This window comes from Cnephaeus nilssonii (assembly GCF_951640355.1).
Source record: "Cnephaeus nilssonii genome assembly, chromosome: 5".
NCBI lineage: Eukaryota > Metazoa > Chordata > Mammalia > Chiroptera > Vespertilionidae > Cnephaeus > Cnephaeus nilssonii.
In genome coordinates, this window is record NC_137076.1 from 43,776,880 (window position 1) to 43,802,478 (window position 25,599).

Below are 25,599 nucleotides of genomic sequence, written 5' to 3' on the forward strand. Positions count from 1 at the left end.
GATGATTTCTCAGGCAAACCACCAAGGGTTCTCCCAGGATCAACATTCACTTGGGCACAGGGCTGCTGCTCCCTGGCTTCAAGCATCAGGACTTGGGTTAACCACATAGAACACAGAGGCTGGCGATTTTCCAGCCAGTGCTACTGAAGACTGTGCTATTGGTTATCACCGGAGCATCTGCCACAGAGCATCATGAAAGCTATTGAACATTCCCTCCTTTCCTTAAATTTTGGAGCGTCTACTATGTGCCAGGTACTCTGCTAGGAAGTGAGAATACAATATTAAGACAGTCTTGCATCGCAAGGCATGTGGATGCACTGTGACCATCCCTGCAAAAATAGTACAATGACTATTGTGTATGTTCATGTTCATAAAAAAAGAGTTATTTAAACGAAGGCTTGAGTCCTGAAGAATTGATTCATATGTTAATTGGGAAAATCTGCTCAGTACAAAGCAGGTTTAACAAAAATTTTCGACTAGCTATATAAGGCTTTAACACTAAGTTCTGCATATCAATTATTTAACATTATATATACTCCAACAAATTTATTCTAAAAGTAGTAAAATATGTTAGAGGTGTTCACGTTAGCTGCAATACAGAGGCAAGTCTTTAAACATTAAAAGCACGTACTCGCTGCATAATACATATGGCTGTGGTAGCAACGATGGAACACCCTAAAATGGGCCTAAAATCCTAATCTCCATTTGGCCACCAACTTTTTCAAATGTATTTTGGGAAGATCTGGAAACTCTGATATACCTAATGAATGTCTCCTGTTTATTATTCATAGAGATCAAAAGGGATCTATCAAAAGTAGTTTCACCTTGGTTAACATCTGTAACTATTTTCTCTCAATCCCAAGGGTCAAGAAAAAAGCTTAGCGTCTTTGTCTATACTTAAAACAAATGTGACAACAGACAGAAATTCTTAATGCTCTCAAAAGTAGGATGGGTGGGTGGGGAGGAAATGATTAAATAAATGTTAATATCTATAGTTAATAAATGTTAATAATGATTTGCAATTTGGATAAAAGATAAAATGACAGATTTCATTGGAGCCACATCCAAATATATGAAGGAAAATGCAATTGTATTATACAATTTATTCATAATAGGAATAAAAATGGCAGTGCATTTGTGGGATACTCACACTCCATGAAAAAATATTGAGCTTTAATGATTTAGCATCACATATATCCCAATTTAAGTGTTCTGAAAGTAATAAAACATGTTCGTAGCAGTAACTGTACACAGATGCAATACAAAGGTGAAAATCACACAGCAGATTTTTAAAAACAAAAACAAGCATGTCAAGGTCAGCAAACAGAAGAAGCTCAGGGAAACAGGTGAGCATGCATGAGCAGAGACATGTTTTGCAACCACAGTATCTCCCAAATGAAATGTCTCAATTGAGTGACAAGTTATTTCTACCAAAAATGTTTTATCTTCAGGCAGAAATGCCATTAATCCACAGAGAGTAAATACAACTGAAGGCCCCATTTCATGCAGTATGCATAGTTCAGGAAGCCCAGAGACCTGTCCAAACAATGAAAAACTGTGCTTTCCAAAACCTTTAATCTGTGTTTCCATTTATACCATGGAGAGGGCAGAGAACAAATTTCTCACGCCTGAATTTGATAAGCACTATCATGAGACAGCTATCCATAAACTGTCTAGCCTTTTCTTTGGTTTCACCAAAAACATAAAGATAGCTGGCGGGCAGACAGGAAGCAATCCCCTCCACCTTTGCTTATGGCCATTGGCACCATACAGTTATGAGGGCAGGTGGGCTCTGGCTGTTGGTTCAAATACCACTAATTGAACTCTAAATTCCTGCACTAAAATATTGATGAGTTCTTCAAAAGTTCAGTGGGAAAGGAAACTTAACCAATAGTGTTTCATGGCAAACAAGTGGTCCATTTTAACATCATAGAGTATAGGTAAGCCTTCAGTAAATAGTTCCTATGATCATTATAGTATCAGTACAATGCTGGAAAGTGATCAAGGGCAAGGTCCTCCAAGGAAAAAGCTTTGAATGGGCCAATGTTGATAGAAGACCTTCAATCCAGATTTTCTAAAATCCATGTTAGGTTTTGCAGGTTATAATGGAAAGTGTGTTTAAATATCAATTTTAGGGGAGGCTTAAGAATGAATTTTTACATATTTTAGTACAATATGATATTTTTTCAGGAAAGCAAGTGAAATGGCCAAAAGGTGCACTCATTTATGAACAAATGATACATCTTTCACAACCTAGGTCATATTTTCACAAACTCAAGTTATGTTATAGTTAGTGGATTGTGAAATCAATTTATTACATTGTGACTAGCATTCTTTAAAGAAAAGAAATGTAAAGAAAATAAAGCACTGATTTAATATATTATTACCTCATAATACATACATATGCATATTTATCATTTTAAAATGTGATCACGTGTATGTGCATTGTGTGTGTGCACTTGCATTAATAATCACACTGTACACTTTTTTTCTTATGGTGGGGTCTTGGTCAGAAAGTTTTAAAAATACCAATTTAGGGAGAGAGTGCTTAGAATCAGAACATGCCAGTAAATCTGACCTTAAAAAAAGGTAACATTTTTTTCACTGCTGCCTGCCAAACACTGAGATAAGCATTGGTATTTAATCCTCACAACAATGCTGTAAGGCAGAAACTTTTGTCATTCACATTCTGTGGTTAGGAAAACGTGCCCAGGTTTGTACAGGTCGATGTGGGAATTCAAGTCAGATCTGTAGCACTCAAGGCCACAGGAACACAAATGAGGCCTCGTAAAGAACCTTGTTCAAGGTCAATAGTCAGAGCTCAGGACACCTCAGTAGAGACCAAGATCTTAGAGGAGTAAACACTGCTGCTAACATAGAAGATATAATCTGTATCATAAAACCCTGTTATATTCCTGCCTTCATGACTGTGTGTTATATGTGGGTTATGATGGCTTGTATGGAAAATAAACCAAAGCTCACTTTTAACTATTTCTTCAGCTTGATCTGTTTAAGGTCTTGAGGGAGGGGGCTGATACACCTGGTTATAGCTGTTTAGCTGGTGCTTACCAACTCAACCACCCCTTTTCCTTAGTGCAAGATGGTCAAATTAGAGCATACCCCGTGTTAGAATAGGGTGCCAATATTAGCATAATACTAAGAAGTCATTTTAACTTAAAGAAAAGTTAAAAAAAAAAAACAAAAAGCAAGGTATTTTCCTAAGTAAGCATGGGGTGGTAAAGTATAGACAAAATTCTAAAAATAATACAAGTCAAAAAAGTAGATTAGAATAAGGGAGCATTTAGAAGGGGGACAAAAGATAGAGAGAGAAAGAGGAAGGAAGGAATGAGGGAAGAACAAAGGGATGGAGGGAAAGCAAAGAAAACCCTGTTCCTCCTTTACTTTGGTGAATATTAAATATTTTTTATTAGCCATTTTGCTTTTTCAATAAGATAAAAATATATTTTCATACACATTCATCTGGAGCTCTGTATAAAGGATATCCTACTAGTAGAAAACTCATTCTCCTAAATCCATGAAACTTCCAGGTAGCCATGTTATAGTCTGCAGCTTGGAAAATAATGCAAGTAAATCATTGGAAAAAATTATATAGGAAGAGAATAAAAATGTATCAAATGTCTACACTGCACCAGGAATACGATTAGCTACTTTGATACACACATCAAGGCAGTTACCAATTACCTTTCTATTGGCCACAGGCTTTTAATTTATAATTTTCCAAAGACACACTGTCAGGCAGTATCAATATCAATCTTGATCAATAGACAACAGTCATTATCTTACTTGACCTTCAATTGACTTACCTCCTATAGTAACTTTCCTATAGATGCAAAGTATGCTGACTGATGATACCCACAACTCAATGAATGTTATTCCTTCTGCTTCCACCAGTTGAATTTAACACTTAATCAAAAGATAGTTGTATTTGTTCCCCAAGCTATTTTTTATCAGTTGTACTTGTTATTGTAATTTTCCCTATTTAAATATTACATAACCCAATCAATTATGAGTTGTTTCTTTGAAAACTTAGATGAAGGTTTTGGAAGGACTCCATACAAAATGAGTTACTCTAAAAACAAACAAACAAACCACAACAACAAACAGAAAGCTGCTGTTCAATTAGGTATCAGAGACAACAGTAAAATACAGGAGGGAGAACTCATAAAATCCTAGAGGAATTCTGTGCTTAGATTGCTTTAAAAATAATCTATGAGTTCTCATTTTTACTTAAAGAAACCCAAACGGAAAGTCATAATTAAGGTATTATGGCTACGAGTTTTAAAGCAATACAACAATCAGCATATCCCTACTTAAAGCAAAGGCCTTGGCCCATACTGCAGAACACTGAAATGAATTAAATGCTTAACAGGTTATGTGTGTTATTTTTATGATTTTTTCCACGTGAACTAGTCAACTAATGAACCAGCTATCAGCTCCTAATTTGTTCACAAGCTGGCTTCCAATAAAATTCTAAAAGTAAAAAACAACAAAAAAACTTAAAAAATATATAGCATATTACTATATTTTGCTTTGGAAATAGTTAAACTTACATATTATCCAGTTACATTTAATATGTAAATACTCCCACATACCATACCTGTTGGAACCAAATTATATACATTTTGCATGAGGAGATTTAGTAGCACTAAAGTCATCAATCTATTCTGGAGAAACAAAGGGCTTTTTAAGCAATCAGTTCTGAATCTTGACATTGGTTTAAAGCTATAGATTACATCTTGAGCTCTTAGCATCCTAAAGCTTCATTAATCTCTGTCTCAGAAGCTGCAAAGCCTTATTCATGGATTTATTTATAATGACTATTTATGTTTCACACATTCACTAGGAATCTCACATCAAGAAAAGTAATTTGTGGTATTATTTTTTTTTATTTTGTAATTTTTAATCTATGGTAATAGATGTTCTATTCTAAACTACAAAAATGGCTCTGCACCAGCTATAAAATATCAGGTGAAGAAGATTTTGAGAATAAAAATTCAGAATAAAAATTTCCCTCCTGACCTAAGTTGATATTCTGAAGCCAAAAAGTATTTTCCTATAACACTTTTATTTAATGCCTTCTATGATGTTGTGAATTTTTATTTTTCCAAAAAAATTTTTTTGAGGTTGGTAGTTTGTATCAATGTCACTTTCTAGATTGTAACATTGTGCTTCATATAGTTATGAAAGATGTTACCTTCGGAAATAATTAGGTGATGGGAATACTGGATATTTCTTATAAATGCATGTCAAAGTATAATTATCTCAAAAATAAAATGTTTAAAAAGTTCTCATTGAGCAAAAGTTAATTAGGATATAGTATATACTATGCTTAAATCCATGATTTGACTATAATTTTTCATATCTATTTGCTCTGAACCTTAGGCAAGTTGATTTTTTCCCTCTGAGCATACTTCCTCATAGGTAAAATGGGGATAATTTCTCATAGAGTAATTGTAAAGAACAAATAAGATAACATATATCAAGGATTCAATACAGTAGTGGGTGTTCAAGGAATGGTGTACATTACTATTTATGTAGGCAGGCTGATTTTTTTTTTTTTGGTCTACTTACAGTTAAAATACAAAATTACATATATCTCCAAGACAAATAACTGAATATTTACTTAAAGTAAACTGCATCTTGCCCCAGCCTTGCAATATAAATAAAAAAGTGAAAACCAAATGCAAAGGGGACCACAACAGAAGGCCCAAGATCTTATCCAAAGACCAAGTGTCCTTTTAATGATTTAGCATCCTCAAATTGCTCAGTGACATGGAATTATGCCAGGCCATTCATGCCAAATAAACACTATGGCGAGCCAGAGGAAACAGCCTTTTATGCAATTAGGAATTCTACTGGAAGAGAAAACATAACCTGCAGATAAATGAAAAGCATGACCCCAAGATTTGGGATAACGGATTTCAGTATGCAGTTAAGAATGCACACCTTCGAATCGGTTTGGCCACAATGACACACTTTAGTCACATGTACCCCTCTTGATATGTAGGCATCAAACACTAAACTTTTGGGAAGTTCTATAAGGTGACTAAGCAGCATGTAAACGTGAAATTCAGAGAGAAGTCAGTGCCCTGCCAAAGACCCAGTCTGAAAGGCATGCTGACTTTAAAACCAAACACTGTATGCTGGTAGACACGGGCGTTCTTTTTATTATTTTATCAGTAATGGAATTAGAATCCCTGAAAGCATCACTCACCAAATCCCCAAAAGAAAGGCAAATATTTGTGCCAGATTATGTGAGATGACATCTAAAGAGTCTCATCCAAAGGATGTGTCATGTTTTAAGACCCGCTTCCCCTCAGGTATTGGAAGTCAAGTTTTGACATGCAGCGTCTCGCCGTTTCTCCAAGTCACTGTCTTCCACATGTCTTAACCTAAAACAACTAATTACATTCAGTGCTATTTCATCAACTTACACCCAGAAGGAAAGTGCCTTTATTTATTTTACTTTTTCTACCGTATCAGAATGTTATTCTTCTGGAAAGAAGCATTTCCTCTTTAGCAATGCTGTAAAAGTTGAAAAGCAGAATCTCAGAGGAGGTATTAGACACTGCATAGGCTAACTGGAAGCTATGCATACTTATTTTCATTTCCTATCTCAGATTTTATTTTAGAGTCTTAGATAATTGCCACTTCAATGCTTTCCTATTATTCTTCCAAAGGGGGAAAAAGTTTTAATATAAACCCTGGCTTTCTTAAGCAAACCTGCTTTGGAAGTACTTAAGATAATTCATATAGTCTTTTAAGGCTAAAATGACAGCTTTAATCCCTCTTCTGAATAACTATTTGCAAGGAAAGGTACTAGGCAGGTATTTCCATAATGGCTTTGATTCACATTTAGACAAAAGCTGGCTTTACTCAGCTAGAGTAGAAACACCTAGGCAGAGGGGACCTTTGCCCTGGAGCCATGACAAGAAGACAACCTGGTGCAGGAATTTCCTCCCCGAGTTCAGGAGGCCTTTGGTAGCCTACAGGCAGTCACCCTGCAAACACCTGTGGGATGGCATTCCATGTATATCCGTCCTTAGATTTGTGTTTCTTCTTCCATTCACTTTACTTTTTCAAAATATATTTTTACTAATGTTAAAGAGGGAGAGAGAGATAGAAACATCAATGAGGAGAGAAAATCATTGATTGACTGCCTCCTGCATGCCCCCCACTAGGGATTGAGCCTGCAACCCAGCATATTCCCTGACCGGGAATCGAACCATAATCTCCTGGTTCATAGGTCGATGCTCAACCACTGAGCCACTGCAGCTGGGCTTCCATTCACTTTCAATATTACCAAATGCCTATTATATTTCAGAAGCTGTGCACAAACTGCAAAATTTCAAACCAAACATGCTATGGGCTTTTGGTATTGCGGAGTGATACGTTAAGTGCTTAATAGATTTCCAATTAAGTCTCCTTTCCATTTTATTTTCCTATTTCTTTGTATAAATTTTATCCAAGTTTCCTTAATGACACAATCTGAAAAAATTTTTGAAGCTGAAAAGATGGCTAGGATCCTCACAAGTAACAGGGTAATGTTTTAATCGTGATGGCATTTGACTGATAGTAAAATGTAATCAGTGAAATATTGACTCCATATGAATCCTTACCTTTTTAACATTGTGTGTATTTTGAAAGTGACTTTTGGAGGAGCTTATTTCTTGTTTGCATTTTAAAGGTAATTGTGTGGAGAAAGTACAATTGAGCCCTCAATATTTATTACCACTGTTACTTACAAAAAAAAGGGGGGTAAATCTTAATGTAGTTCACCAGCTTCTCAAAGTTTCTCATCTATGATACCACAATCAACAGAAATAACACTTTAGTGTTTTAAAAGGGAAAACAGATGATGAGAGAAAGTCTTATATTTGCCTTCCCTTCCTCAATGATCTTCCTATTATAGTATATGTCCCAGATTAGCTCAGAGGCAGCCTGGCATTAAATAGAATTAGGAAAACACTAATTAATATCCTCACTTCTAAGAATGTGACCTTCTCTGAGTTTTACCATGTAAAATGGTGATAATATTTCATTATGGGGGAATAAATGACATAGAGGCACCCATCAAGTTTAGCACATCTTTTAATTTATGTTCCTTCTATTCTGCCTGACTCACCTATTTCCAAGTTTGTATCAGTAAGCACTTCCTTTCTAAAAGATGTCTAGAATATCCTTGACTTTCAGAAATTAGCCTCTTCAGAAATACCTAACACTAATTGCACTAACATTCACTTTTCTTCTAAGACTGTCAAAAAATATAAAAATGGACACTTAGAGATATAATCAGATTCATCTGATTTCAAAGTAATCTTAAACAAATAATAGTTTGAGTAATGTCATCTTAATTAAAGAGAGATAAAATTTTGAAAGCTCTAGTTTTAATGTTCAAAGCATTCAAATAAACCAATAGCATTACTCAGTAAATGAATATTTGGAGACCATGTATGAGGATATCATTTTCTCAAATGTATGGGTGATGTGATGAGTTGTTCATTACAACTTACATGCATAATGAATGAATCATGGCTGATGTCCATGGATACTACTAGATACGATACTAAAACAGAATTTAGGATATGTTAAGTAGCAAATCAATATTTAGTCCTCTATCTCTAACATTTGTAAAGAAAACATAGCATTAGCATAATCACACAAAGCAACTTTTCTAGGGGCCTATTTCATCTGGCATGGGAAGATATGGAGAATCATTCCTGAATGCCAATCAGAGCACAGCACCTGGCATGGACAGTAGTTTCCACTTATCAACAGTTTATCTTATAATGCTCTTGGTTACTTGCCATCAACCATGGTCCAGAAAACATTAATTGGAAAATTCCAGAAACAAACAATTCATAAGTTTTAAATTGTATGCTGTTTTGAGTTGCATGATGAAATCTCCTGCCATTCTGCCTGAGATGTGAATTATCTCTTTGTCCAGTATCCATGCTGTACATACAATACAATATTTTGAGAGAGAAAATGAGAGACCACATCCACATAACTTTTATTACAATAATTGTTACAATTGTTCTGTTTTATTATTAGTTACTAGAGGCCCGGTGCATGAAATTCATGCACTTGGGCAGGGGGGGTCCCTCAGCCCAGCCTGCACCCTCTCACAGTCCAGGAATCCTCGAGGGATGTCTGACTGATGACTTAGGCTCATGGGGAACGGGCTTATGCTGGCAGTCAGACATCCTTAGCGCTGCAATGGAGGCAGGAGAGGCTCCCACCACTGCCACTGCACTCACCAGCCATGAGGCAGCTCCTGCATTGAGCATCTTCCCCCTGGTGGTTAGTGTGCGTCATAGCAACCAGTTGTTCTGCCATTTAGTCAATTTACATATTAGCCTTTTATTATATAGGATTGTTGCTAATCTCTTACTGTGCCTAACTTCTAAAATTAAAATGTATCACAGGTATGTACATATCAGAAAATACATAGTATATAGGGCTCGGTACTAGCAGTTTTAGGTATCCACTGGGGTCTGGGGAATTATCTCTGATGGATGAGGGGGAAACTGTATTATGTCTCAATTGTTATGCAAAGTATCTGCATACTTTTGAAATCAAATATAAACCCAGCATTTAATAAGGACACTGCTACATGAATAAAGTGTGTGTGTGGGGGGGGGGGGGTGGGGGGCACACAAAGGTGGTCATTTTAGCTCTGTTCTATCCCAAAATGATTGATTCTAAAAATATATTTTTAAAAATGCATAGTCATTTAAGGCCAAAGAAAATTGGAAGGGAGACAACAGCGATAAAATTTTGGAAAATGAAAAGCAGGTGGATATGTAGTCATTGCATCAGTGGACCTGAAAGTTCAGCAGGGGCAAAGCCAAGAAGCAACCTGATTTACATGAAAGAACAACCAAGAAACTCTGGGATCTGGTGGCATCAGGCATCTGTGCAAGTGGGATTGACAATGGGACAAATTGAAAATTATGAAGAGGTCAGACACCTGAATCTATTTCCCACTGTGGCAAAAGACTGATTTATTTTGGATTATTCAGATTTCTTCCCCAAACAGAATAAAATTGAAGATTTAAGGACTAAGACAGCCAAGTGAGTTGGGAGTGGTGATAATTATTCTGAATATGCAGGTATGGAGGAGGTGGAGTTTCATATTTAACTAGAGGCCCGGTGCATGAAATTCATGCATGGGGGGGGGAGGGTCCCTCAGCCCAGCCTGCACCCTCTCCAATCCGGGACTCCTCAGGGAATGTCCAACTGCCGGTTTAGGCCCAATTCCTGTGGCCTAAACCTGTGGGATCGGGCCTAAACTGGCAGTCAGACATCCCTCTCGCAATATGGGACTGCTGGCTCCTAACCGCTCACCTGCCAACCTGCCTGATCACCCCTAACCACCTCTGCCTGCCTGCCTGATCACCCCTATCCGCTCTCCCCTGCCAGCCTCATCGCCCTTAACCGCTCTCCCCTGCCAGCCTGATTGCTCCTAACTGCTCTGCCTGCCTGCCTGATTGCCCCTGACCGACGCTACCTTGGCCCCTGCCTCCGTGGCTTTGTCTGGAAGGATGTCCAGTCTATCTGGTCTAATTAGCATATTATCCTTTTATTAGTTTAGATCCTGATACTCTCAGTCCTAACCCACTCAGATCTCATTTTAGAGAACTGGCAGCCAGGACTATACTCTTAGAAAAGAGATTAAGGAAATCAGGGTGTGTTTTTTAAAGGACTTGACCCAGTCTACTCACGACACAGTAAAGACCATGGTCAGCAAGGCCCATTCATATGCAGAGAATGATCAGTCAGCTTTTAAGTGGCCAGTGGACTTGGTCAGTATTCATTGACATTTCAGGGTTAAATAAAAGTATTTTTAGTTATGCAAGGTCACAATTTTTTTTTTTTTTAATCTCTGATGTTCCTTTATTTCAGTGAGTTTTTGGGGATTTTACTTTCTTCCCAAACAAGAAAGTAAATGAAGAGAGAGGAAGTCCAAAATTCCTACCAACAAGAGATGGAATGCAAGAAAACTGCAAAGGAGATGCTCAGGATAAGGGCAGAGGGAGATCCCGAGGATGACAGCTGTGCAGCAGGTCCAGGGCAATGAGTCCAAATCAAAGTTGACCAGATTGTTTCACCAGAAATTTCTTCTGGAAGATGAAATTATTAGAAAACCTGTTTTGAGAGGTGTTTCACACAATCTGAGGAATGGGACTGAATCAGTGGTAAATATTTATAAATGTATAAGCATAAAGCAAAGCCAACAACAACAAAACACACACATCACTAGGGAAAACAAACCAAAAAAACAAAGGTCAGGAAAGGAAATGCAGTCATAGTATACTTCATGGGTCAGCAGTGAGCAATGACCCATTGCATGGCCACCATGAACTTGGGTCTTGTTATAATTAGGATCTAACAGAGGATGAGGTGACGGGCAGTGTCGACCGGTGTGATAAAAATGGAGGATGAAAGAAAGTGAAAGCCTCACCTTGCAGAGTGAGTGGCGAGTGAAGTTCAGCAGTAATTTTAAAACCAAAGAATCAAGAAGTAGCAGCAAAAACATGTTATCTGAAGGAATAGAAGTCAAGGCTGAAAAAAATCAGTCAACAGAATTGGAAATGCTTGCCTCCAAGGAGCAGGAAAATCATTTGGCAGGGGAATAGGGGCAAATGCTATTTTTCGTAAGCCTAAGAAATACTGGCCTTTTAAACTATGTGCAATTACAACTCTGACAAAAATTAAAATTACAGGTAAAAAAAGAGTATGGGGAGAATGATGGTTGGGACTGTCTTGTTTGGGTAACAGTGTCTTATCACGCTGAAGAAGGAATGAATAGCTAGTCTAGAACTGTGCCTCAGTGCTGGAACCATGCCATCTGGGGATTATCAGGCAATCTTGGCTTTGAACTAGACAAGAAGGCAGATTGTCATTTATCCTAGTTCCATGGGTAACGGATACTGACAGTTGACAAAATTGATCGGCTTTAATATATAGCTTAGAAAAGTCGGTACAATAAATGCAAGTACTAAAACTTGATATCTATCCATCTGATTCTATGAGAAAATCCCATTCTTTTGCAATCCTGAAAAATAGAGAACACATGGGTATGTTAGCTGTTAAATACGCACGCAGAGACTCCAATCTGTTCCATAAAATATTCATGTTTGTTTGAATATGAAAAATATTTCTCCAACATCTTGTAGTAAAACTCTCTGCATCTTGCTCGGTTTATAGTTTAGAGCAAATTCTAATTCAGTGTAGGAACGTTCTGTATCAACATCTCCAAGAACGTTTGATGAAATGCAGATAACTGGGCACTACTCCAGACCAAGAGAATCATAATCTCTGCCATCTGATAATATGCATTTTTAATAAGCTCTTGAGAGATTTTTATAACATATTTGATATCAAATTTATACTAGGTAACTCCCAGGGCTTTTGTTTGTTTGATAGCTTGTTTTTTTCTTTAATCTAAGAGTTATGACCTCCTTCTGCTCTTAACAATTGCCTCGCTTCCTTTTCAAAATCTTTCCAAACCACTTATATGATACTTATTCACAGACTGCATTTATATATGTATGTATATTCTTTTTACTCCAAAACAAGGTAAGTTCTTAAAGGCTTAGGGTCACAAGAACCTATGACCCTCATCAAATATTCTTCAGTAAATGTTGAAAGAATTAACAAAAATATGGATGGGGATATTGAAGGAAAATTATTATTTTAGCATTTTAAATTGCAACAAATTTATACCTGAAGAACAATTCTCTTAATTGGCTTTAGCTGCCATATTATCTCTAAGGTTTTAAATCATTGTGGCTCTAGATATAAAATATGAATTAATCAAATGTCAAGCTTTCAATTCTTTTAAATTCTTATTTACAACCTCCGTGTATATCAACTTAAAGTGGTCTGTCTGCCTTTTACCATTCCAGCGGTAATACCAACTGCCTTTTTATTTCTAACAACAAATCATGCCATCTAAAATTCTTTCTTAGATAGCTAGGGATTAACTGAAACAAAAAGGTTCATGAGAAATGGAAGAGAGACGATGAGCTTCACATGAAAGCGAGCAATATGTCTATGGGTTAGAAGTTAGGTGGAAAATAGATCTCTTCCGCACTAAGAGTTTAGTCTCTGCAGCAATTATACAATTTCTTTGATGCATTAAAATAATGTCACCTCAAGACTTCCAGCATAAATATATAAGTACATTGTGTGTTTTAATAAAAAATCTAGTGATTTGAAAAGTGTTTTAGACTATAGACATTCAGTACTTGAAATATTTTTCCATCCCATAATACTACAAAACAAATCCCAAGAACTAATTTTTCTCTTAATTCTTTCAAGATAAATAAAAATTTATTTTTAAAGGTTTAGACCTAAATTGTCACTTGCTAAAATCAGTTTAGTGTAGTAATAGAGCAATGCTGTGCAATTGGTTATGAAAATTTATAATTTTTTAAAATCTTGAGGACATTTTGACACTGCTTTTTTTTTTTTCCCTATGGGATTAGTGCTTTAATATTGCTCTTGGTATTTTTACTGCAGACATGCCACTTTTTTCTTCCCCTAAGAAAGTAAACTAATAAATTTGATGCCTTGTGTTAGCATTAGTTGGAATTTTTTAAACCTGAACATAAAAGCAAATTTGGCCTTCAGTTAAGACTTTTCTTTACATGATATTAGCAGTAAAATAACCTGGCAAACACTAGAAGGGATGGAAAAAATATCCTCCCTCCTCTTTTCTTCCCCCAACTTCTATATTCACTGAGCTGCTTTGTTCTCTGTATCCTGCATAATTAATAACTACTTTGGCAATCAGTCATGCATTCCTTAATGGCACCTCAGGCATCAAGTGTCCTTGTAAGCCTCCCCCACAGAAACCATACACCCTTATGCAGTGCTCACTGCCTGGGCACTGACTTCACTCTGGACATGTCATTTACAAAATCACTATTAAGGAAAATGTATATTGGGGGTTAGAGAGTAGCTACAATACTTAATATCCTCTAGTATCATTTCATCTCTTTATAGATTAAATATATAAATACTTTTACTAACAATAATTAAAATTATGCAATACCCAAACCAGTGTCACTTTTTGTACATATTAAAGAGAAAATTATAAAAATAATAGAACAAATTTGGCAGCAATTTAAAAGAAGATGAGTTTCACTGGATTGTTGTGAGTTAGTCTTCAGTTCATTCATCACCCTACACTCCCCTTTTCAGGCAATAAAGAAAAGATAGAACTATATGGAGTCAGTTGGTATGGTAGCTATAACATCTGTTGTCCTTAATCTTAACTGATCCATTCACTAAATGGAAAGTAATAGTAAATAAATTGTTAAAAATATTATGTTATTACTTCTGATCAGAGAGCTTAGATTAAAACTCTTTAAAAATATAATATTCAATAAACCCATTTAAAAAGAAATCAGTGGTAGTTTAATCATCATCCTTCAAAATGTTAACCAGATTGGAGGGAGAAAGAGAAAATCCTCAAATCATATAACCATTTAAAAAGATATATAATTATAAGTAATATTGTACTCAAGAAGAATAGTTCTATATACAAATAATAAAACTACTAAAATATTCAGAATTAGATATGTACATTTTGTTTCAAAAATAGGCATTGTTTTTGAAGTATTGTTCTGACAAAAAATATGCATTATTTTTTACATTAAGGCTGAGAATTTTTTTTAAATAAGACTTTTAATAAGGTGTTTTGATACTAGAAGAAAAAAATATTATTTTTTCAGCCTTTGCAGGTTTCTTAACATTCTTAAATAATGGTGCTTATGCTACAGTACACAGAGTAAAACATACACAACCTATTATAAATTACTCCAAAATTAAACAAGAAATTTTCTTTTCTTTCTAAGAGATCTGCTGGGCTCTCAATGTGTGTGGCCTCCAAACAGAAACAAGCTTGCACTGTTTTATTTCAGTTTTGCTTCATTTCTTCCCAAACAATCTCTCACTGCTAATCTACCAGGCCTTTCTTTTTTCTCTTTTAGCATGAAGAAAAAAAATATCAAAGACATTATTAACTCCTTATGCACAATCATAAAAGCTGAATATTTATCATTTGACATCAATTTACATGGATTTATTTTTCATTATGTATTAATGGGGCATGACTATGGAATATATATATATTTCCATAAATAATTATTGAAAATAGCCTTAAATGCTAAAATTTTAAATTTATGTAGTAATTCTAGAGCTATTTTTAAGCTACCAAAAACTAGCTATAATTTCACGTAAACATTGTATGCTAAAGTTTTTTCTAAAATCAAACTTAGCCTGTAATATTAACCTAAAATAGTAAAATTGAAGGATACATTTTTTATATCTAATTCTAAGGAATATGGGAATCAAGGAAATGATACTGAAATAATAACATTACAGAGGAAAGTATACTATGTATAAAATATGTAAACAATCTTCCAATATTAAATTGGCACCACTTTTTGCAAAATAATAAATAATCCTATATTTAACTATATGCTCTCTCTCATTCATTAGTTGAGGGGAAAAAGTTAGTAAATCATTTTTATGAAGGTGAACATAATTTTTAATGGCAACATGTGTGGCAATAACTGTTTCTGAGAATTTTTAACTAATGTACGGTAATTACAACCACAGAGCCTTAAAGATTGACTGGTATCAAATATCCATTTATGCGTCCAAAGAAAGCTGCAGAGTTATCTTCCTTACTTGTAAAATATAAGAAATAGTAAAGTCAACTTTCTCCATAATTATCCCAGAAAAAAAAGTGACTGAACACAAACATTTTTCTGTGTATAAAAAATAGACGCAAAATATTTATTAAATTAATTGTAACTGCAGGTAAAGATGATTATACACATTAATAGTTATAATGTCATAAGTATGCATTACTTTTTTTAAGTAGCCTAATATCTGGATGTTTCATTCCTCATCAAAACAAAATAAAACAAAAACAGTTCAGTTCTTTAAGTTGGGCAAGACTGTGTTCTTGGTAATAGAGCCTAATATGTCAGGACCAGGAGAACATGTGATTCTTCAGTTTTCTAGTTTATGCATCACCACTACTGTGCAACAGCTACAAAGGTAACAGGGTGAATGGGAAGTGAGTGCAGCTCCACTTGGGTTCAGACAGCTCTAAGAGGAAACAGCTGAATGTCTATGCGACATTAATGAGCAGCTGCGATGTGTCTGGCATTGTTCTAGGCATTTAATAACAAACCTAAAAGTAGGAAGTTAATAGTCCAATAAGGATGTGCAGTTAATATCATTTTTATCATTAGCAAGGTAAGAAAGCATTGTTGGCCACTGGCTCCGAAGGTCCTAGTAGTGGGTTTGCATGGAGACTACTGCCTCTGGGGAATTGGGTGTGCTAAGTATGAAGTTCATCCTGGGCACATAAAAAAGAAGTATCCGAGATGATGGGTGGAGGGAGGGGGCTTGAAGGGGCACTTGCCCCTGAGCAAATGACGCAAGAACTTTTAAGTCTCTTCTCCAAAGGCAAACTTTCTTCCCTCAGGCTTTCATTCATTGATACACAGAGAAGACTGATGGATTGCTGCCCTGCTAGTAAAAATATTGGAGGGAGTGGATGGACAGAGGAGCATCATTTAGCAATACACAATGATAACTCAAAACACTCTGCAAGGCTTAATAGCAAAATGACTTTTCACATTTTGCTCATCAAATCTTGCTCTTTCTGTGGGCAGCTATTGACTGTAGAGTGACTGCAGCTGTGTGGGCTGACGGATGGATATGTGGACCCAAGACAAAGGACAGGCAAGGAAATGGCCAATAAATTGTCAAAGTCAATTCAAAAGAATGAAAGCTTGTGAAATCGTAAAATTCATGTCAACAATCACTCCAGAAAGCAATATGGAAAATTAAAATCACCAAGTCACACTTATTAGGCAATGTAGGACCCTACCATCATGTTCTCTTGTTTTCCTACGCATAAGGCGCATTTAAATAAGGTCCCCTATGCGATTTTTCCAAAAAATTCCATTTTCTGCAGCCCATCACAGGTCAACTTAGTTGCCACGCCAAATATGTTTCCATAGATACCAAGAGAATGTCAATTCTCATCCCACCAAACTCCATATTTACAATTTATCAAGCTATTTCAATAACTATTTACATATGCACTGAATTTAATTTTAATGACATAATCAGTGCTACATGTTGCACCTAAAGTCTCTCTGGTAATAGGTCAATACCAAGTGGCAGGGCCCTTGTTACTCCAGGATGGGTGGAACTTACCATAGACCCTTATGGTTCTTTATCTCATCTCAAGGCTCATAAATCTGATATTGACTTACAGATAAAAACAGTGTCTCTGTTAGTGAAGCTGGGGTGAGTTGTACCATCAATTTAGCATTCCAGGATTTATTCAGAACCTCTATTGTGCCTAGAACGGATCTAGGCACTATAAAAGGGCTGGTTTTTTTTTTTATCTTTAAATAATCTGTATAATGACATTGATCAAGATTCACAATATAATTTAGAGCATACATTTTAGAGATATCTACCTTAAGTTCAATTGTACACAATAAATGATTCTACTGTTAGTAAATGAATAAATTATAATTTTCAAATTTCAGATTGGATTTTATTGTTGCTTTCTTGGCTGTATCTTAAACAATACTTAAATTTCTTAATATGTTGCTTAAATAATATTCCACAGACCTGAGTTTGGGCAATCAAAAAGGAAAATGTCTGCTAACATCACAATGTGACTATAATATATAAAGTTAAGCATTTATTCCATATTTTCTGATTTGACTCATGAATTCTCATGAATTGCTACCTGGCTATATGCATAGTGTTTTATATTCAAGAGTCTACATGCTAATGCATGTAGCCCACACCATGTTGTGTTCCCAATATACCTACTAAATAGCTAAAAATCATTAAAGATATCAACTTTATATGATTTTATATTTATTTTATTTTATTTTTTCCATCAATATTTATCCCCTCTATGCCCTCTTCCACCTCCACCCACTGCCTCCACCCTAGCATTCACCACCCTGTAATTGGTCATATTTAAAAATTAAACTAGATGACATCATCATATTTGTAAAAGTACTTCTGATTTACTATTATAAGAATGTGATAAAAATACCAAAGGATTTTCAATATTTCTGTTTCAGTGCAATAAGCAGATAAAATGTTTGAAATAATACATAAAATAAAGGGTGAAAGCAATCACGATACAACTAAAACTAATTATAATGAGAAAAAATAGATTTCTTAAATCACAATGAAAATTTCAAAATCTTTTTTTGTAGGGGGTTGGCACAAAAGCCATAAATATTATTCAATCAGAATAAATATTAAGATAAGTAGAAAAATTGAGCTAAATACTTTTTAAAAATCTATTTTACTATGATTTTAAAAAAATACTTTTTAAAAATACTTTTAAAAAATCTATTTTACTATGATTTTTAAAAACTAATATTTAATATGCTTACCTTATTAAAAGATAAAAAGTATGTCATGTACATATTTGTAAACAATACAACTAAAAAATAAATTTTGGTGGGTGCAGAAAAGCATGATGACTCCTTAATGGTAGAAAAATAGTAAAATATCACATAAGAGATGGACTTTTAGGTAATTTCAGAAATAATTTTATTAAAATGACATTAATGTCAGATAGTGCCGACTTTCTAACTTTGCAATGTATTCATTTCAAAAGATATATATGAATTTAAAATTAGAGCCATCAGAAACTTCACATCTTTAAGGTAAGAGTATCATTTAGCAAAATGCAAAAGGTTATCTATAATAATAAAAGAGTAATATGCTAATTAGACCAGACATCCTTCTGGATGACCTTCCAGAAGGCTGGAGGGAAGCCCGGGTCTTGGGCGCCAGAGGGAAGCCAGTGACGGCAGCTGGGGGAAGGAAGGCCTACTCTTGCACAAATTTCGTGCATCGGGCCTCTAGTCATATAATAAAGGGTCACAAAAATTCTAGAAAACTAAAATTATATTTTATTATTTAATACTAGAGGCCCGGTGCATGAAATTTGTGCACGGGGTGTGTGTCCTTCAGCCTAGCCTGCACCCTCTCCAATCTGGGACCCCTCGAGGGATGTCCTAAATGGCCTGATACTGGTAGGATCGGGCCTAAACAGGCAGTCGGACATTCCTCTCACAATCTAGGACTGCTGGCTCCCAACTGCTCACCTGTCTGCCTTCCTGATTGCCCCTAACTGCTTCTGCCTGCCAGCCTGATCACCCCCTAACCATTCCCCTGACAGATTGATTGATGCCTAACTGCTCCCCTGCCAGCCTGTTTGCCCCTAATTGCCCTTCCCTGCAGGCCTGGTCACCCCTAACTGCCCTCCCCTGAAGGCCTGGTCACCCCTAACTGCCCTCCCCTGAAGGCCTGGTCACCCCATACTGCTCTCCCCTGCAGGCCTGGGTCCCCCCCAACTGCCCTTCTCTGCAAGCCCAGTCGCCCCCAACTTCCCTCCTCTGCTGGCCTGGTCACCTCTAATGCCCTCCCCTGCAGGCTTGATCGTCCCCAACTGCCCTTCCTTGCAGGCCTGGTCCCTCCCAACTGCCCTCCCTTGCAGGCCTGGTCCCTCCCAACTGCCCTCCTCTGCTGGCCATCTTGTGGCAGCCATCTTGTGTCCACATGGGGCCAGCCATCTTTGACCACGTGGGGGCAGCCATCTTGTGTGTTGGAGTGATGGTCAATTTGCATATTACTCTTTTATTAGATAGGATGACCATATTTAAAATTAATTCAGGAAGAATTTCTATAATCCAAAATGTGATGGTGATCCTTAAGTGATAAGGATAATAAATACACTAAATTTCTTATTTTGTTCAAGAGAAAATTCTACTGATCCTACTAATTTCTCATCAACACTGAAATAGCAGACAGTGAATTAAGTGGTAATGGGTTTGTTACAATTGTCTAAATGTTGTACAAAACACATTTTATTTTATTTATTGAAAAAGTATTTAACATGGCTAATGATTTACTGTGATGAAATTCCAGTTGTGATAACTAGAGTGACATTTATTAAAATAAAAATTAAGCCAGAGAAAAGTTTTTGTTTTCCCTGATTCTCCAGTTTAAAAGGAAAAAGAAAGCAAACAAGTAACTGAGCTAAATAAGCAGATCTCTGAGTGGTACTTACGGGCATGACAATGTTGTAGTGGATGCAGAACCCTGGTTCAGAAGGAAAATATTCATCAGATACAAATCTTATCCTGATTTGATTTCCTTTAGAAATCTGTTTTCCTGGCACAGTCCCAGAACCACACCAGCGCCCTAATATAGTTCCATCACTGGGGTCCTCAACTTCTACAAAATCATACCTGCAAAGAGAAAGATAGAAGAGACACAACATCATGATCTGTCATTTTGGCAATTCATGTCTGGGGTGCAGTAAACCTACAGACCACAGCTATGAGTTTGTCCCAGATTTAACTGGGTAAATAGAATCAAATATTCCAAAAAAAGGAGACACATTGAAAATGCATGCCAAACTAAAGAAATATGAGTCCCTTATTCTAAGCCCTCTCATTTTATGATTAGTGAACTCCAAATTCACTAAATAGCCATCTCAAACCTTAAATATTTTGTATGAAGAAACCATCTCTGACATTCAATTCATGAATTATTCAATTTAATTTCCATTTGGACCTGACAGCCTTATTCCAATCTTAATTCCTGCTGTTACTGTCCATTACTTTCTGACAGTAACTCATTCATGCTAGTTAGGCTCCTTGGCTCCCTTTACTCATCTGTGATGCAATGTGATGGGACCTTCATTATATAAAGCAGCGATGTTCAACCCTTTTCATCTCATGGCATACACAAACTGATTACTAAAATTCTGTAGCACACCAGAAATATATATTTTTCCAATCTGACAAAAACAAAAGGTATGATCTTGATTCATTCCCACCAGAAAGCTATCATCGTGTTGGTTGTTGTCATTTTTTTATTTGACAATCTAAGGGAAAAGAGGTCAGTGTCTATGACTAAATAGTCAGGTGTGCATGTTCTAAAAATTCTTGTAGCACACCAGTTGAAAATCGCTGTTATAGAAACATCTTTCAAACCTCACTTTATACTATACTGTCTTTGTGAGACCTTTCTGGGTGTTCTCAGCTAACTGTCATCTTTCTATTTTTGATATAAAATATTTTCAATATATGTATATACATATATGCAAGTAATCCATCTTCTTTCTTACACTGTTAAATCCTTGAAGAAAGGAATCAGTACTGACATATTTTTATTTTATAATGCATTACACACAGAGTCTTAAACATAAGAAATGATCAATTTTTTAATAAAACACATGCTAACTTTGGTTTGGAAGGTTTGGAGCAGCAGTAATCATTGAAAGCAGTATTGCCCTTTTAGTGAATGTTTCAGAATTTTTTAAAGGCATTTTAGGTTGTTTCAATAATTGGGAGTGAGGAGAACATATGAAACTGAGTGGGCAAGGTCCATAGATGTTCACCGTGAAAAGTCCTGAAAATCAGTATTTGCCCCACATCCTCCATGCTTTTCAAGGAGATCACTGGATATTCATTAGATGCCATTTCTGCTGTTGTTCATCTGAGTATAGAATCTAATATTATCATACATATAAACATAAATATGTTTTCCAGTTTTAGTTTAAGCCAAGTTTCCAGAAATTCAACTATCAAATAAGTAGAAGAAAGTTTCAATACTTTGGAACTTTTCCAATAGTTACTTACTATTTTGGAAAAACATATCAGTAACAGGTACATTGCATATAACTATTTGCATCACAATTAAAACAATTAGACTTATCCATATTTGTATGTATCTACATCTATATCCATATCTATATAGTACAGAGATAAATATATAGATAGATCTAGATCGATATTTTCTCACCTGAGGATTTTTTAAATTGATTCTAGAGAGAGAAAGGAAGGGAGAGGGAATGAGAGAAACATCGATATGAAAGAGAAACATTTACTGGTTGCTTTCTGTAAGTGGCCCAACAGAGGATAAATAGGTAATTGCTTATACGAATTGCACTTCAGAATACTAAACAGGACATTACAAAACTTCTGTTAAAAGGGAAGTCTGACATGGTTGAAAACCTATTGGTAATTTGTTTAAAAAGACTAAATTCAGTAGCTACCATACAAGTAAAAATAATATATTTTGTGCAGTATTGAATTTACAGAAGAAAACTGTTGAAAAAGGACAGTTTATAATCTATCCTACCTAATAAAACAGTAATATGCAAATTGACCGCACCTTCGCTACGCCCAAACCACGCCCACCAACCAAAGCTACGCCCACCAGCCAATAAGGGCGAGTATGCAAATTACCCAACCAAGATGGCGGTTAATTTGCATACGCTGAGGGAGGGAGGAGTGAAGACTGAAGACAACTTAGAAGGAAGAGGGAGGAAAAGCAGAAAGCAAGGTGGTTGCCAGAGGGAAAGCCCGGGCGGGGAGGGGCGGGGCGGGGCGGACCGGGGCGGGCGGCAGCGGCATGCAGGTGCAGGCGCGACGGCGGCAGCAGTGGCGCATGCGGCCACAGAGGGTGCTTTCAGGATTCTTCCTGCAAATGGGCTACTAGTATATATATAAAAGCCTAAGTGACCATTCGATCGGTAACTATGACGCACACTGACCACAACGGGGCAGATGCTCAATGCACAGGCATGGAAACATGGAACAGACTGATGAATCTCAGAGGGAAGAGGGGAGGGGGGAAGACGGGAAGAGATTAACTAAAGATCTTATATGCATACTAGTGGCCCGGTGCACAAATTCGTGCACTAGTGGGGTTCCTTAGCCTGGCCTGCGGGGATCAGGCTGAAACCGGCAGTCCGACATCCCCCGAGGGGTCCCGGATTGTGAAAGGGCACAGGCAAGGCCGAGAGACCCCACCGGTACACGAATCCATGCACCGGGCCTCTAGTGAATTAATAATAATTATAAATGTCCAAAATAAGTATCCAGAATTCTCTTATGGTGTGTAACGTCACCTGTTTCAGTGTCATTTTCTTCATCCTTATATTGAGAATAATGCTACCTAACTCAACGAAATATTTTTTAAAAAGGAATGAGACAATACACGTGCAGTGCCTCAAACGTTGTTGCCACTCAGCTGCCTCTCAATAAAGTTTGCTCCTCATCTCTATCCTGCATTGCTGCCCCTCACCCAACACCTACCTTTTAATATACCTTGATAGTTTGAAAGCATTAAATTAAAAAAAAAAAAAACTAGATTACAAAGGGAAGAGGTTATTTCTGCTATGTCAAGTGACAAGTCTGGGATTATAAATTACACATGCACTAGCAGCCAATATAGCCATTCCAGGAATTTTAGTGTATGCGTGTGATGATGGGACCAGGGAGGGTGGGGTCAGGGGTAAGAAGAGTTGGGTACAAAGACCTAAGTAGTTATCTCAGCTATATCTCATACAGAAGTTGATAACTACCATTTTAAATCAAAGGATAATTTTTACATCAAGATTGTTTACTTGTGAAGCAAAGCTTCTACTGATAGAGTATCTGTTCACTGTGTGCCTGTCTGATGCAGGTTACCACCACTGCTGGTTTGCAGAGAGCCAGATGTCAGGCCCAGCCAATCCTTCTACAAGGATTTAGGAAGCACTGACTGGGTATAAAGTGCTATGCTAGATTCTCAGGATACAAAGATGAAATCATAGCTTCTTTGGGCTCAGGCTCCATAAAACATTTTGTTGAGCGCTCTAATGAGAGAATGTAGGAAATACTGTGGAATACTGGCAGAGAATGAGTAATTCTATACAGTGAGATTAGGGTCAGTTTACAAAGAAACATTTGGGCTGTCAATGAGTACTGATTGACTAGGGGTGGAAAGCGGGGGCGGGGGGGAATGGAAATGCATTCCAGCAAGAAGTACAATACATAAGATGTAATAGAAGAAAGAAGGGTCCAGGCACGGTCAGTTGTGAATAGATGGGAGACAAAGAAGTAGATGGAGATCAAGCTGGAAAAATAAGTGTAGGTGAGGAGATATTTCAGAGTCAGATATTCAAATATTATTTTGTGGGCTAATGTTGCTGACAGGCAGACACAATTTCAACAGGGAGTGTTGCTTTTTAAAAAAGTTAACATTTTAAAAAGTAGAATTTCACTAAAAAAAATCTGGGTCTTTGTTAAATTTGAAAATCTGGTAATAGTAAATATCATTCACCCTAGGGTGACCATGAGGGCACAAATATCCAGAATTGGTGTCAGTTCCAGGAGAGGACCTATCTTTGTTTAATTTACTGTCTTATCCCTAGCACCTACATGCCTGGCACATAGTAAACACTGTATCAGTGTTTGGATAATGAAGGAATGACAACTGAGCCTCCATTCCTTCATACCAACTCAGGCTGGGACCAAGGGGAAATATCGTTAGATGGGACATGCTCTTTCTAATTTTTATTGCTTTAAATATGTTTTTATTGATTTGAGAGAGGAAGGGAAAAGGAGAGAGAGAGAGAGAAACATCAATGATGAGAGAGAATCATTGATCAGCTGCCTCTGCCTCTTGCGTGCCCCACATTGGGGATCGAGCCCACAATTCAGGCTTGGGCCCTGACTGGGAATCGAACCATGACCTCCTGGTTCATAGTTCAATGCTCAGCCACTGAGCCATGCCGGCCTGGCATAATTTTTTAAAATCCCCATATACTTTTGATGCTATTTAAAAAAACCAAAAACTAACACCCAGATCTGCATTAATTTCCATTAATTGCTCATATAGGCAGCTGCTGAATTTGTCACCCTTGCAGCATACGAGGCACAGCCAGGAGGTTTCAATAAGGAAGAAAAATAGAATCATCACATATTTGAGCAATGCCAGGAAACAACATTTCAAGTCTGGGTCGAAAGAAAAGATCCTTTAACAAAAACATCCTGAAAAGGAGCTGCAGGGAAACAAGAGAAAAGCCCCCGTATCCACCATAGGTGAGCTGGTCAATGAAGAAAAAACAAAGAAGATCTGACAATTGTGAAGTCATATGCAATAAACTGGTTGGGCAAGACACATCGTGCCAAAATGTACCTTCACACCATTTTCAAAATAACTACTATAATCTTTTTAATAGAAGCACTTAAAGAAAAGAATATCATCTGGAACAAACCTAAAACTAACTCACATAACCATTTTAGTGGAGTATATTTAGAAGGCATTTTTTTTAACCATACACGGAAATATCTAAATTATAAACGTTAAGAATTCATTAAGGAACAAATAAGTCTTAAGGCTTGCCTTATATAACTTACATCCTGATATAAAAATTAAGTCCTGCAAATAAGAGAGTGACACGTACAGTGTTACATTTTCATGGAGATTTTTTACTGAATTTGATGCTATTAAAAAAAACCCACACGCTAATCTTTGTAGCAATTTCTGCATTTGCAGGTAGACAGCTGGCAATTAATTCTTACATGCTCATACAAGTTTGGCACGAACATTTATCATAGTGCTTTAAAAATCTACAGTTTTTCATTCCCTGAAGGTTAACTGAAATGAACATCTAAAAGAGTACTATATCCTTTGTGTATAAAACAGTAGAAC

At 36.5% G+C, this 25,599-nt stretch overlaps 1 protein-coding gene across 6 annotated transcripts in view; it reads right to left on the reverse strand.

Moving 5' to 3' along the window:
* Positions 1-25,599, reverse strand: part of PDGFC (platelet derived growth factor C) — a 178,570-nt gene that overhangs the window by 33,213 nt on the left and 119,758 nt on the right. For all 6 annotated transcript variants that reach the window (XM_079770784.1, XM_079770783.1, XM_079770785.1 and 3 more), the window contains one exon: positions 20,177-20,357. In XM_079770784.1, coding sequence (XP_079626910.1) covers positions 20,177-20,357 — 181 coding nt within the window. The remainder of the gene's footprint in view (positions 1-20,176; positions 20,358-25,599) is intronic.